This window comes from Helicoverpa armigera, chromosome 1 (assembly GCF_030705265.1).
Source record: "Helicoverpa armigera isolate CAAS_96S chromosome 1, ASM3070526v1, whole genome shotgun sequence".
In the NCBI taxonomy this organism is placed as follows: domain Eukaryota; kingdom Metazoa; phylum Arthropoda; class Insecta; order Lepidoptera; family Noctuidae; genus Helicoverpa; species Helicoverpa armigera.
This window is the reverse complement of record NC_087120.1, coordinates 11,092,482-11,106,206: the sequence shown is the minus strand read 5'-3', so window position 1 is coordinate 11,106,206 and position 13,725 is coordinate 11,092,482. Positions and strand designations below refer to the sequence as shown.

At 38.4% G+C, this 13,725-nt stretch overlaps 1 protein-coding gene across 6 annotated transcripts in view; it reads right to left on the bottom strand.

Annotated features, from left to right (window-relative positions):
* Positions 1-13,725, bottom strand: part of LOC110379368 (protein cycle) — a 53,424-nt gene that overhangs the window by 37,382 nt on the left and 2,317 nt on the right. For 3 of the 6 annotated variants that reach the window (XM_049839004.2, XM_049839009.2, XM_064035292.1), the window contains exon 1: positions 171-1,294. The exons of 1 other annotated variant lie outside the window; for it this stretch is intronic. In XM_049839004.2, coding sequence (XP_049694961.2) covers positions 171-262 — 92 coding nt within the window. In that variant the 5' untranslated portion in view covers positions 263-1,294. Of the gene's footprint in view, positions 1-170; positions 1,296-9,466; positions 9,533-13,725 lie in introns of those variants that run through there. 2 more of the 6 variants (XM_049839021.2, XM_049839012.2) reach the window with 2 other exon arrangements.

Here is a 13,725-nt window from a genome sequence, read left to right as displayed (position 1 = left end):
AATTATCACATGAAAACACACAACGAATAAACTTTTCTCAAAAAAAGTAAGCAACTGCAAACTTTTGAGGGTTTCAGAAGAAGAATTGACTATTATTTATTGTTTATTAACGGAACTTTTTGGTAAAAAAGTATTTTAAGAGAAAATCCAAGAGTTAGAGAAGTACTCACTGTAGCAGCTCATAGTGGTAGTGTTGTGCGGGCGGCTGCAACTCATGCAGCGGCAAGTAAAACTCGTGCACTCGCGCGTACTCGCGCGCCATGCCGCGGCCCGCGTGACGCGCGACCCACGCGACCGCACCGCGCGACGTTGTCACCCGACTGGCGACACTAGCACGACACTACTCGACGCGCTCCGGCCACACGCATCTATCCACAACACCCTCGACACAGCCTGTATGCTCCGCGCCGCTCATCAACCCTTACTACTCACATATTTAGCCCCACACACAACAATATCTAAACAAACTACACTTGATAACTTCGAATTGCGAAAATTAATGCGTGTTGTAAATTATTTCTGATCTATGCTACCCTAGAACTCTTAAGAATTGTTTATTGTGCTAGGATTGTTAATATGTACCAATAAAAATAATACACAGGCGCGTTTAATACACAGGCTTACTATTTTCTGTAGTTAGAACACTGTGCCGCCCACTTCTTATCATCACGAAACTTCTGGTCCCACCCAGCCCTTATTATCAAATCTATCATATACTTGTTTAGCGAAAACTTTAGCTAGAAACCCACTTCGAAAACTATATTGCTAAGCTATTGATATTGTGTTCAATTCGGACGCATGTGATCGGTGCAAGCTGTCAGGCGTAACCGCCTCGGGACGTGTTACCTTTGGAAAACTATAGCACTCGGCGCGCTCTGAGTACTTATGTAGTTGAGGGTGTGTGGGGTCGTGGCTGCCCTTCAGTTGCAAGGTTGCACTAATTTAATTATTTTCCTGCATTCCTACTTTATATGCATCGCTCTTCACCACTCCGTTATCATTTATTTTCACTTTTGGGCACAAAATAACTGATGAGATGTAATGTTACTCAAACGTGTAGTCTTAAATAGTTCTCAAGTGTAGCGTTTGTGCCTAGTACACATACTTAACTAAACCTAATAAAAATCTCTCTTTGCACTAATCACTTCAGGCACAAAACACGATTTTTTAGTTTTTCACATGATTTGCAACCCACTTCTCTAAAGAAAAGAGAGACGCGCGCGATTTCACTTCCTGCAAACTGCCAGGCAATATGTTGTATTCTAGCGCAATCATGAACGGCTAAAAGTGCATCGCGATGACGCAGCGTGGCCCTGAACCTGCCCTTCACCAATGGCAGCGGCTCATACGAACCTACGCCGATAGATTTTAAGTGGAGCCAATCCAGCGCGCGCCTACAATACTAACGTACTCAATAGTGTAAGTCCGAACAAGTAATGGATAGGCAGTTCAGAGACGTTGCAATCTCTAAACGTATAATAGCTTGCTTACACGTGCCACTGCTGCAGCTAGTAAACATATCGTAATATTATGCAACTGAACAAAATGCACTTAGTCTTGTATGTAGCGCATGTACAGAGGAGTTAGTCACATCGCGTGATGACATTACGAACGGCGACTGTCATTGAGTGGGTCAGCCCTACTCTGTAGCATGCAAGCATTTAATAATAATAATGAAAACAAAACGCAAATGCATCAGTTTAATGAAAACAAGGTAACATTTCCGGTATTGACGTCACGCCTTATCTGAAGACGGCATAACAACTAGAATCGCAGTCCATAATTAGATAATAAAGGTAACATAATTAATGTAATTATCATCATTTACCCCCTTTCTGGTTGTTTTCATAATCCAATCTCTGTAAGATCCTGCTCGTGTTATCGCTCCCTACGTATGTGTGGCATACGTGGATGTAATAGTTAAAGAAAACGTATTTAAATTCGCTTCTTCGATTATAATATTTGTACCAATGCGCGTGTCTGTTATACTAACTGGAGTAAGGATACGAAGTCTTTTAAAAGAGGAAATTATGGACTGACGGAAATATTTTTTTTAACCCCCGATAACCAGAGTAAAACAGTTGAAACTCCCACTCAGTCGTAAATAACTTTTTTGTTATATAGAAGAGGTGGTAATATTTTGCAATCGAGGGCAACTCTAGAAAATTGAAAGCACGTTTCGGGTAAAATTTTTAAATTCATGTGTGTCTGATATGATAGAGGCGATAGAACTCTATATTATGTAGCAAATTCTTTATGTTTGGGCTTATTTAATTTGTATTGACGAGAACTTACGAGACGGGCTTTTAATTGTCGCCCTACCAATGGAGACGAAGTAAAGTTTGAGAACCCCATAACGGCTTCAAAAACTTTTCTAAAAACAAAACACAAATGATGCAAAGGTTTATTTTTGTATTCTGGGCAAAGGTTTTTTATACACTGCTATCATCAACCAATGTTTATATTTTTTTTAACAAACAGGAATATCTGAATCAAATGTAATAATTTGTCCCGCCTTTGTAGCCTATAGCTTATCATAGTTCTCCGACTTCTCTAAGCTGTGCCTTAAAAAGTCCTAAAGAATTGAGAATCCCACTTGTACATGCACTGACGGTGTGATTGCAGTACTCGGCTGATTGCCGATCAATAGCTGATTTAAACAGGTTCCTTATCAGCACGCGTAAGTGGTAATTAATCAACTTTAATCAAAACGACGTACAACTGATTCCGGACTTTTCCTCTCAACATTGGATCATTCGATTCATCTTATGGCCTTTCCTAGAGCTAGTTTACCTATGTTACTATTGAAAAGAGGCTAAGTTTATGAGGTTGTAATGGATCTACCTGGATAAGCGAATATTTTTCACAGAGGGGAGTGAGTGAGACCGCAACTCACAGCTAGTGTTTTTTTTTTCTTTTCTCTTCAGTCCAATGAAAGACGATTCAAGAAAAAAGAATTGCCTAATAGGTAACATTATAATTAGGTATAGTATGAATTACAAACTGAGCTGACGACGAGTTAATTATACAAATGCATGCAAAACGAATAATGATTAACTCATAAAAAGAAAATGCACACCTTATCATTTAGTAACATACGTATGTTATAAAACAAGTACATACATATTTGTAATTTCGTAATGGATTTACCGCTAAAACCGTCCGCGACTGACTCTTACTACTTTAGTACATTATAGCTGATTTCTACGATTTTTCTCACAAACTAGACCTCAGATTTTTTTAAGAATCTCTATCTTCAGGGTAGCCTTCGAAGTTTATGGGATTGTAGACTTGAATCATTCGCGAAATAAAGGATCGAGACAGGTGCCTTGATAATCAAGAGCAAGTGCCAAGTGTATCTTAACTAATAAAGGTCATAAGGCAGATCTAACCATATGACGGGAACAGAAAGACTCTTGGCCAGCAATGTGGAGTCATGAGCTTACGGATAAAGCTTGTGCAGACCAAATTGACGCGGGTCTACTGCTATAACTTAAAGAAAACTTTTTTTGGATGTTCTTTGCAATAATATTTTTTTAATTTGTTTAGTTCAACATATGCAGAACAACAGCCTGCTCATCGTCCGACCATCACGTTTCTGTCCAAGTTACCCACATGGCGCAAGACGCTGTCGATATAATATCCTCATATCACTGCATAAATAAAACGGCTTCCGTCACATTTAGCCCACTAAACTGAATCGATTACTTTAAGTTATGCAGCAAATAAGCTGATGTATGTATGTTCGAGTGTACAGATAACAAGAGAGTACAAAGACACGTTTCTGACGGCATGTTCGTATGCTGTGTACACTTTGTTCAGTTCTCATCAACCACTGCCACATGTTACCTTTGCTAGGGCAAGTAAACTGATATTTTTGTGATACGCAGAAGTATATTCACGACTATATATTCTTGTAAGTAATACATCATGTTAATACAATACTCCGCGCGTAATACCCCAGGGATCCTTGTATACCTATCAACTGAAAGTGTAGTTATGTGCATAATTGCCCAAGTAATTTAATGAATGTGTAACAAAAACAACGGTGAAATATATAAAATGTAAAGTCATATGCTAAACCACAGATTCCTTATAAACTACGTGGTACTGTCGTCGACCTCCAAATTAATTCATACAACGCACACAACTTGTATCTAGAAACTTCCTAACCATGAATTGGTTTTCCATTTAGCTAGATGCAGCTGAATTTCATGATTATACGCAAAGCAACTGCTGTTTGACCTCAGCAATTTCCGCAAACCAGTTAGGTACGTTCGGGGAAACACGGCTGTGTTTTGAGCAGGCCCGTCATTTGACTTCATTAATTTACAATATAGGGCATTGCACTCACTGGAATAAAAAAAAAATGAGTACAACAAGTAATCAGACAATAATTGAAGTTTTGACGACCTAAGTTTATAGAATTTACAAAAAAACGGTAAGTAAACGGTCTCCCCGTATTACTTAATTCAAGCTTATGACAACAATGTCACGCGTATCAGCACGGCGCCGCCTCATGCGATCGTCCCATCACTACTAACACGATTATGCATGCGACACTACATTTTACTTTCAATACTTTTTTGCACACACACGTCATTAAGGAAATTCTGAGCTTGATGCCAAACTGCACTATTTATGGAACAAGTAGAACTAGTGCAAACGAACTAATCGTCAGCTTACGATAAGAGTTGGCATTAAATAAAAGTCATGTCAGGTCCTGACAGAGCAAAATAAATATAAGAATCTATCAATAAATAATACCAAAGAGGATAATGAGTAGGTTAGCCAGCGAAATGGCGAAAAATATCAGCTTACTCGTGGGCACGGTCAGTGTCACCGGAGACTCGGACTAATCACCCAGAGGGGTTGGTATTCCGAAGAAATCTTCGCAGGTTCTTAACACCGACACCTGACACTTTAGGAGTATTGCGTCATCGGTGTTCGTGATACCTGTCCATTGTAATATTTATCCGCAATGATATCTTATGAAGAAGTTTTTTAAGATGTAATCACTGGATCTTATTGAACAATTCTAATTAACATTTAGTTAATCGAAGCCGAACCCAAGATAGTTGGAAAAAGGCTAGACTGATGATGATCGATTTTGATAAATCAGCTCTTAAGGAAATGAAATAGGACCCCTTATTAGGGCTCCTTGAGATAACGCCTGCGTTAAGTTAATCATCAATAATTTTACAGATTCTTTAGCACTTCTATTTATTACGAAATTTTACTGTAATTTGTTTCATATTCATTACAAACATTGTATGAAAATGCTTTTGAGTTTTGGTCGCCATATCTTCTCCTTGAAGTCCTCGAGTAATATTCCCCAGGCCGACATAACATCGAAGACGACACAAAAACTAACCAAATAACCGGAATTGATTATCTCGTTGTAACAACAGAACCAAAGTTATTCAAATCCTAGCCTGTAACTTTGTATAAATCTGTGAATTTGTTCCAAAATTTGAACCAACTTAGTAGGGAGAAAACCACAGCGCGGAGCGAGCCTAGTTCAACATCCGGTTTGTACAACATTTAGGCAAATAGCTCGACAAACTAGAAGCAACTATCTTAATAGACAGCAATTAAATCAATATTTATGAGATGTATCTTATGCTATCATATCTTTGTATATTACAAAGACATTATTGACGTACTTATTCAAAATTCAAGAACGGGATATAGTTTATGTTCGTTCTGTGTACGTCCTGAAATCACAAAAAAGTTTGTGTACCACCTACGTATGATTTTACAACAGGCTTTAGGACAGAGGTTGGATAGCTAATCAATAATCACGTCACATACGCTCTGTTATTTAAGCGTACTGTATTACAGAGGGTTTGCGTACAATTGCACCCTGTCAGTTCACCGACGAAAACAAAATACCTGTTGCATCTGTTTGTGACACCACCCCTCCCGCCTCCCTGGCCTGCCGTCTCGCTGACAGCCAAGTCGCCCACTACGCACGGTACAAATACAAACCCTAGCGTCGATACGTAGTTTCCCAAATTGTTACTACGGGTTTTCGATGTTAGAGAATTTTATATTTTTCTCTATGTCATAACAGAGTAGGCCATATGGATCATAAATCACGGCCACTATGATTAAAGACCGTCCAATTAACTGCTGTTTTGATGGTATCTACATAGAAGGAGCGAAATATAATATGTCATTAAAATATTATATTTTTTAGGAATTTATAATAAAATTCAACAGAAGGCGATAGCATGATCCATGTACCCATATTCTTAAAACAATAATTTAGAGCTCGTTTTGTAAAACAATGGATATTACAGCCTCCATCCAAGTCTCAATCGAGATGAACTGCAATACTATGGTAGGGCCACTAAACGAAATGCTTACGCACTTGATACGGCTACTGGACGCTGAATACGGATTACAGATATTATTATCATACTGTCTCACGCACGATGCCCCCCGTGGCTACAACTTCATACCGCCGACAGTCATTGTCTCCCATGACAAGGTGAACCGAATCGCTATTAAATAAAAATGCTAAATAAATAGAGGTAATATAATATGTATATTACACGAACATTTTTAAAATGTCCGCAAAATTAGACCCTTTGTGCACGATTACATGCCTGCAGTGAATGCGTACACTTGCGGAATCTTTTTATCCGGGAACATGTAGATAAAATTAATTTAGGATGCAAGCTTTTATTCCGTCACTACATTGACCAGCGACATTTTATATTAACTGCGTTTGTTGTTGTGGACTTATTGTCATAAGCTTGCCCAACAAGTTATGTATTCGGGTTATAACCCTCCAACACATATAAAATAGCCAAGTTGGAAAGGTTCTCACTGTGATTTTGGTGTGGTAGTACCCATTTCAACTTGTGATATTGCCTATGCCTATGTACATATTTTTTTTAAGGAAAAATATTTCTGAAGTTACGTAATATTCCAGTTAAAAAAGTTAGTGGACTGCTGCAGAGTATTTTCCAATTGTTCTTTACCAACCTTTAAGTTGTTGATACGTCTTCAATTGACGTACTTTCACAGAAGCATTCAAATAAATTAAAACTTTTAAATGAGAATTAGTGGCTTTTATGTTTGAAACATATTTAATTACATAGATATTTACAATACATATTTACAATAAAAATCAAAAACTATCCTAGTAAAACAAACAACTAAAAAGCGTCAAAAAATTCGTCCCCATCGCTGTCAACTGGGAGCGTGCCCAAGAGGCTGGCAGCATTACCTCGTTGGATCGCCATGCTGATTCTTTGTCCGAGGTAATAGCCAGCCTTCTGGTCACGAGAAGCGTCAACCAGCCGCCTAGAGAGATCTTTAAATAGAATGTGGGCATTCGGACCCCACGACCCGAGGGTTTCAACCCCAAACGGTTCGAAAATATAGTTTCCGACAAGGCCACTATATTTCCGCCGCTTGAGGTTCTCCGCAGCCGCAGCGGCAGCAGCAGCACAGCACGCAGAACTTGGAAGGTGTGATGGCGCAAGAGTATCGACACAGGTTGCGTCCCATACTAAAGGCCTACCCATCTTCCAAGGGAATAACGACATGCCGTCTGGTCTCTTACCGTCGTCGCGTGCCAAGCCGTTTGGTTCTAATACAGCTGGTACCCCGACGGCAACAAGAGCTCGACGTATAATGTCATTGATGTTTGCATGCCGGGCAATACGGCCCGCACTACGGCTGCACGACAGGCCGTGGTGTCCGAGGCTGGTGACAGCCTCACCACAGTGGCAGCGATGAGGGGAGCAGCACGGTGCTCCTATACGTAAGCAAGTAGCGAGGCGGAAAGTTGTATCGTCAAACATGGTGCCAATGTTTGACGACGGTAGTGCCTGAAGCCAAAGCCCCGACTCCCATCTACCCACAGCCAGTAGGCGCGCTCGCTCAGCAGGAGTAATTGCCGTTTCTATCAAACTATTCCGGGTTACTCTGCAGAGCGGCTCATCCCACTGTCTTTGGGAAGACGGGTTGCTGGGTAAATTTTCGTTCGGGCAAGTAAGTTTCCATGCATCCATAGCCTCGGCTAAATACGGCACCTCGAAATCAGCCAGTGTTGGAGTAAGAATATTCCTGGTTAATTTCTCAGTGCCGTGAACCGAGGATATGAATGCCGGTAAACTAATACTGGTAATTTTGCGGACGCCGAGACCTCCCATCCGGATGGGCAATGTGGCTTGTTGCCAGGCTCGGTCGTCCAGGGCCACATTGAGAATGGAGCTGAGGGTATGGCGGATAATTTTATCAATTGGGTCTAAAAGGTGGCTATGTTTAAAGAGATGAGAAGAACGGAGGTAATATGTAAATTTAGGACCAAAACAGCAGTGTCGAATAATTGTGATTGCCGAATGCATTGTAATTTTTTGTAGGCGTTCCGAAATATCGTTGAAATTATCAATTTTTTCCGAAATAAATGTAGAAAAAGATTGGTCTAGGATGGGAGCCCCAAGGAGGCGGAGAGACTGTTTATCTATAATTTTAATCTGTGGTGCTAATGATTGAAATTTGGATATTGTCATTTGTCTGTCAGTCGTGTCAGTAATAAATAATTCACATTTTGTACAATTTAGTTCTAAACCAATGGAATGAAATTTATGTTTTAAATTAATGAAATCCTGAAATACGGTCTCTACATCGCCTCCCAGGGTCCCATCATCTAGATACCAAACGTTGAATTTGGAATTTAGCTCTCGAATGATCGGGTGAATGGCTAGGCTGAAAATTACTGGCCCGAGGGGATCACCTTGTTGGCATCCGACTGCAGATTCCAATAGGTTGTCCTTATAAAGTAATTTTGATGGGTGCCTGTAACACTGATAGAGAAAACTATAAATTTTGGGTATTAGTGGCTTAGTATATAAATATAAAGAGTTAAGAGGTACCTGATAGCCTCAAGTGTGTTAATTGTAGAATAACCTGCTTGACCTCTGTTATTAATGTAATAATTACACAAATAAGTTGTCGTGCGAATACTCAACAATTTCTGTTTGCAAAAGATTGTACTTAGATTTTACATAAAAATCCGTTCAGACGTGCCTTCTACTCTTGCATTTGCGAAACAGAATAACTTTGCAAGTTAGAATAACTAAAAGCAAATTGTATCAGGTAAACAAGGTTAGATAACATGGTTATTTTTCTGATAATGCACATTACTGAAACAAGGTGATCCATCTTGAGGACGATGTTGTAATGTTAGAACTTTTTGTGAACATCTTATTTGAAACTAGCGACCCGCTCCGGTTTCGCACGGCTTAACAGTATTTCCCCACTATTTAATGTTTGTTATTAAACATATAAACCTTCCTCTATAATTACTCTGTGTATTAAAAAAACCGCATGAAAATCGGTTGCGTAGTTTTGAAGATTTAAGCGAAAAAGGGACAACGGGACACAGAGACAAAAAAAGCGCCTTAGTGTTATACTATGTAGTGATTAGTAGGAGAGTGCAGTGTACCTGATGTGTCGATAGCGCGTCATGAGCACGCACCTCTTCCGCGGCTGTTGGTGGCGCCGCTGTTACCTGCAACAGACTGGATCCTCAGCTTGGCTGGCCACATTGGCACCATGCCTCTCTAGCCGTAGATTGGAACGTTTTAGCTCGCGATTGATGCTGTCACCGATCGTGAAGTCTTGCAGCTCAGTGAACGAATCGTGACACCAAATGCAAGATTTGCCGAACTAGTTTTGCACTCGGCCAGAATAGCAACAGTAGAACAGTATTTGGCAGTCATTTGTTGTAGTCTACCGAATTTGGGCAAATCAATCACCCATAATGATTAAAAAGAGTTTTTGAGATGCATAATAGGTTTAATTTTGTATAACATATTTATGCTAGTTTTAAGGTATTAATCTATGGGCCTTTGATGCCTGAAAATAAAGATGATTTGATTTGATTTGATAATTTGATGAGTTTTGAAGATATATTTGAAAGCTTGACTTTTAAGTCTCCTTTTTCTTGGTCTCTTCGAATCAAAGCTAGCAACGCTGGTCTAAACATACTGACTTTGACTTTTATTTGAACAGTTTTAGAAAACTTATTGATTACAGGTAAGAGATAATAATATGAAGTATGTAGAGATGGGCGGCAGTTAAGGAAAAGTCGATCGGTTAAAAGGTGAATTAAGGTTATGGTGGTGAATGTGTGATAAGCAATGTGATATTATAACAATTAATATCTGAAGTGTTTGTCATGTTATATTATAAAAGGTGTAATTTATTATATTAGACTCATTGGTAGCGCCAAGCGATAGAAATGTGTATTTTATGATTTCTGTTTGAAGGATATATCCGCAAAATTATGTTAGGAGGTACTAAGTAATATTTTACCTAAATGGGTAAGGAATTTTATAAAAAAATGCATTTGAATAGATTTGGATGAAATTCGGCACCAAGAATGTAAGCTAATGATAACATTTATTCTGGTAGAAATTCCCTTAGGAGAAAACTACTATGACCTATTCTAAAGAAGTAGCACTCAGGTGCCGAAGGTGCGCAAGATCTTTTTCACAATAACATACAAACTTATTCATTCGTATACAAATCTTTTTTGAATGCTTAATGGTAAACAGGTACGTTCCAGAATGTCCATAATTTCTTACATTTCAATATGTTACAATTTATGTTTGCAAATAAGAACTTTGTATGAGTCACAATGTTTCTGGATGAGTTCATCTGCATTATTGAATCTATTATCATGAAAATAAACTGCCTATCGACATACATATTTAGGAGCCGCCTTCCAGGCGGAGAATATTAAACATAAAACATTCACCACCGAAAAAATAATCACCCAAGTGCATGTCACTCTGGAATTTTATAATACGAACTCAGAAAATAAAGTTTGTTTATCTATAAAAAAATAAGGGTGACACAGTTGCATCTAATACGTACCTACGTATAATCTACTACACTATGGAACACACTCAAAACTCGAATCCTTTCAAGTTTGAGTGCATAATTCATTAGTGATTTGGACAAACATTAGCTAAATCAAAGACTATCATTGCCAACCCTTTGAGGAATCAGAGTGAATCAAGAATAATACCAATATAATTTTGCATTACTTACTGTAGATATACAGCTACTGCATCCAAATTAATAATGGTGTGAGATTCCAGGACATCACTTATTTTCTGACAAACTTTTTCAAACTAAGTTACTTATATAGCTTCTGAAAGGGAATAGAAATGATCCCCCAAATGCTCAGTTAGGCAAATATTGCTACGAAACAGTAAAAAAGGCTTATGGTCCATGTCGCTCGTTAACAGGCGATTACGTTCGTTAACTTGCCGCGGCAAGTTAAACTAGGCCGCTTGAAAATAGATTAGCTGGAACAACAGCTCTATACTGATCTGCCGATAGCATAAACTAACTGAACAATTGGATTCTAACCGCTGCTAATCCGATATTGAAAATCATTAGTCACAATACAGTTGTATCTGTTGACGAGACTTTATTATTTTATAATGTTGTTGCGAGACCTCTAACAACCTCTCTTCATAAATGTAACCAAATAATTTTACTTTTATAGGGATCTTCTTAATAACTCAGTCGCGCTTTTTTTTACTTCTGTAACATAAGTAGCTCCCCGCATACTCTTTGCTCATGGCTAAGTAACAGCCTCTCGGCTAAATAACAGCCTCTTGACTAAGCTAAGATTTCGCAGCATCATAAAAAGTTTATATGCGTTGTAGAAGGCATGTTAAAATATTGGTCTCGGCTCTTATTTGTCAGCCAATGTGGGTCAGTCAGAAGCTGGGAAGTCTGGCTACGCACCGTACCAAGGCGCTTTATCTGTCGCTTCTTTATTGGATGAACCACCTAACGGAAACAAAACTGGTTGTTGGTACTACATCTACATACATACCTAAATCCCATGAAAAACTCACCATGATTTACTTGAATTACATAATTTACATAGGAAACGTCAACATCGGAGTAGATACGTACGGGTGGGTAATATAATCCTTCTAGATTCATGAGACATGTTTAGTCATGGGTCAGATTATTTTAGTTTTACATAGCGAAAAGCGTAAAATGTTTTAATAAGAAAATGTCAACCTATTTCGATCGATTTTGAATAATTTTTCGATATTGTGTTGTGAAAAGTCCTTGAACGGTTGATACATTCATAGTTTATTGTTTAGGTACATTACATGTTTTGATGGTTCCATATTCAACTAAAAGTCTACAACTTTGTAAGGTATATTACAGTGGTTTGAAAAACGTTGTGTTTAAAATTGCCCTACCGTTAACCCGGAAGTAATTGTAAACTCGGGATTAGAACTTAGCAGCGCCGAGAAGGGCGAGTTGCCCCTCTGTTAACAGACAAAATAAATATATTTATATACTTATGTTTTTGTGGAGCGCCTAATAGTCGTTTCTCTCTCAGAGTTCCCAGAATTATAAAGATCGGAGGGTTATGTACCTATAATACAACAAGCAACGTTCTAGCGTAACGCGTCTTACAACCACTTCACAATCAAAGGGACCAAAAAGTTTCAAGTTTCTAACATACTCATAAGTTTGCCAATATTCTATTCGGTAGGCCAGTCAAGTGGCCAATATACAGACGGAAAATACGAGTCCTACAGTGTTCTACTGGAAAATCTGTCAATAAAAGGGTGGAATACCGTTTTCGGATAAAGCTGTCCAAAAGGATAAAAATGTGATTAAAAGCAATCCAAATTGTAAACAAAGAGTTTACGTGAACCTATTTCAAAAATCGATGCGACTAATAGTCGTCAATAAATAGTAGCCAAATAGTTTGTGATTGTGATGCGTAAATATTTACTGTGAACCAGAGTTTGAGTTTATATTGAGCTGTATTACTTTAGGGATAGTATAACGATCAAAGAGATTTTGCTAGTACATGTGTAATATTAAGTATTTGATAACGATTATTATTGTCCTGTCTCGCGATAAAGGCACCTTTCGGTATCCAATATATTCGAAACTCGAACAGTGGCAGATCCTAATCAGAAAATTTGACTATTTTTCAATACAAATTAGGTACCTAGTAGAGTGTCGGTAACACTGTTGTATTTACAATCTAGCTAGTGATAATGATGTCATAAGCTTGTAGGCTATGCAAGATAGCAGGAGTCGCGATAGCCAGCTAAGATCGTAATGCAAATAGCAACATGCAAAATATTCTAGACAAAATCCTTTGTCTTATCAGTGACGTATATTGATACATTTAGATTGAATGACTACATCAAAACAAGGCAAGTACCTACAAATCAGGACACGCTTTTACAGTATTTACTTGTTGTTTTTACCTCTTACTTTTGATATTATGTGTATATTTTGTATTCCTGTAATAGGTACCTCGCGTATTGTATAATGAAAAGGATTCCATTAATTTTCAAATTAATAGTTTGCACCTAGACACGGCGCTGTCGCTAGGGTCTGTGTCTTACTGAAAGGGGAAAAAGAGAGAAGCGAAGACCTTATTACAAAGACTTCGCAGTCCTTCGGTCCGTCTGTCACCGGGCTGTATCTAATGAACCGTTACAGTTAGACTGTTGAAATTTTCACTCTGTACCTATTATTGTTGCTGCATTTACGAAAAATAATAACAACCAGAATGGAATAAGTGTTTTAGGGGGTTCCCATACCTACAACAAAATGTTATTTTTAGTCGTTTTATTAGGTAAATGGTATCAACCCTTAGTGCGCAAGTGTCTCCGTACTCAAAGGGCAAAACGAGAC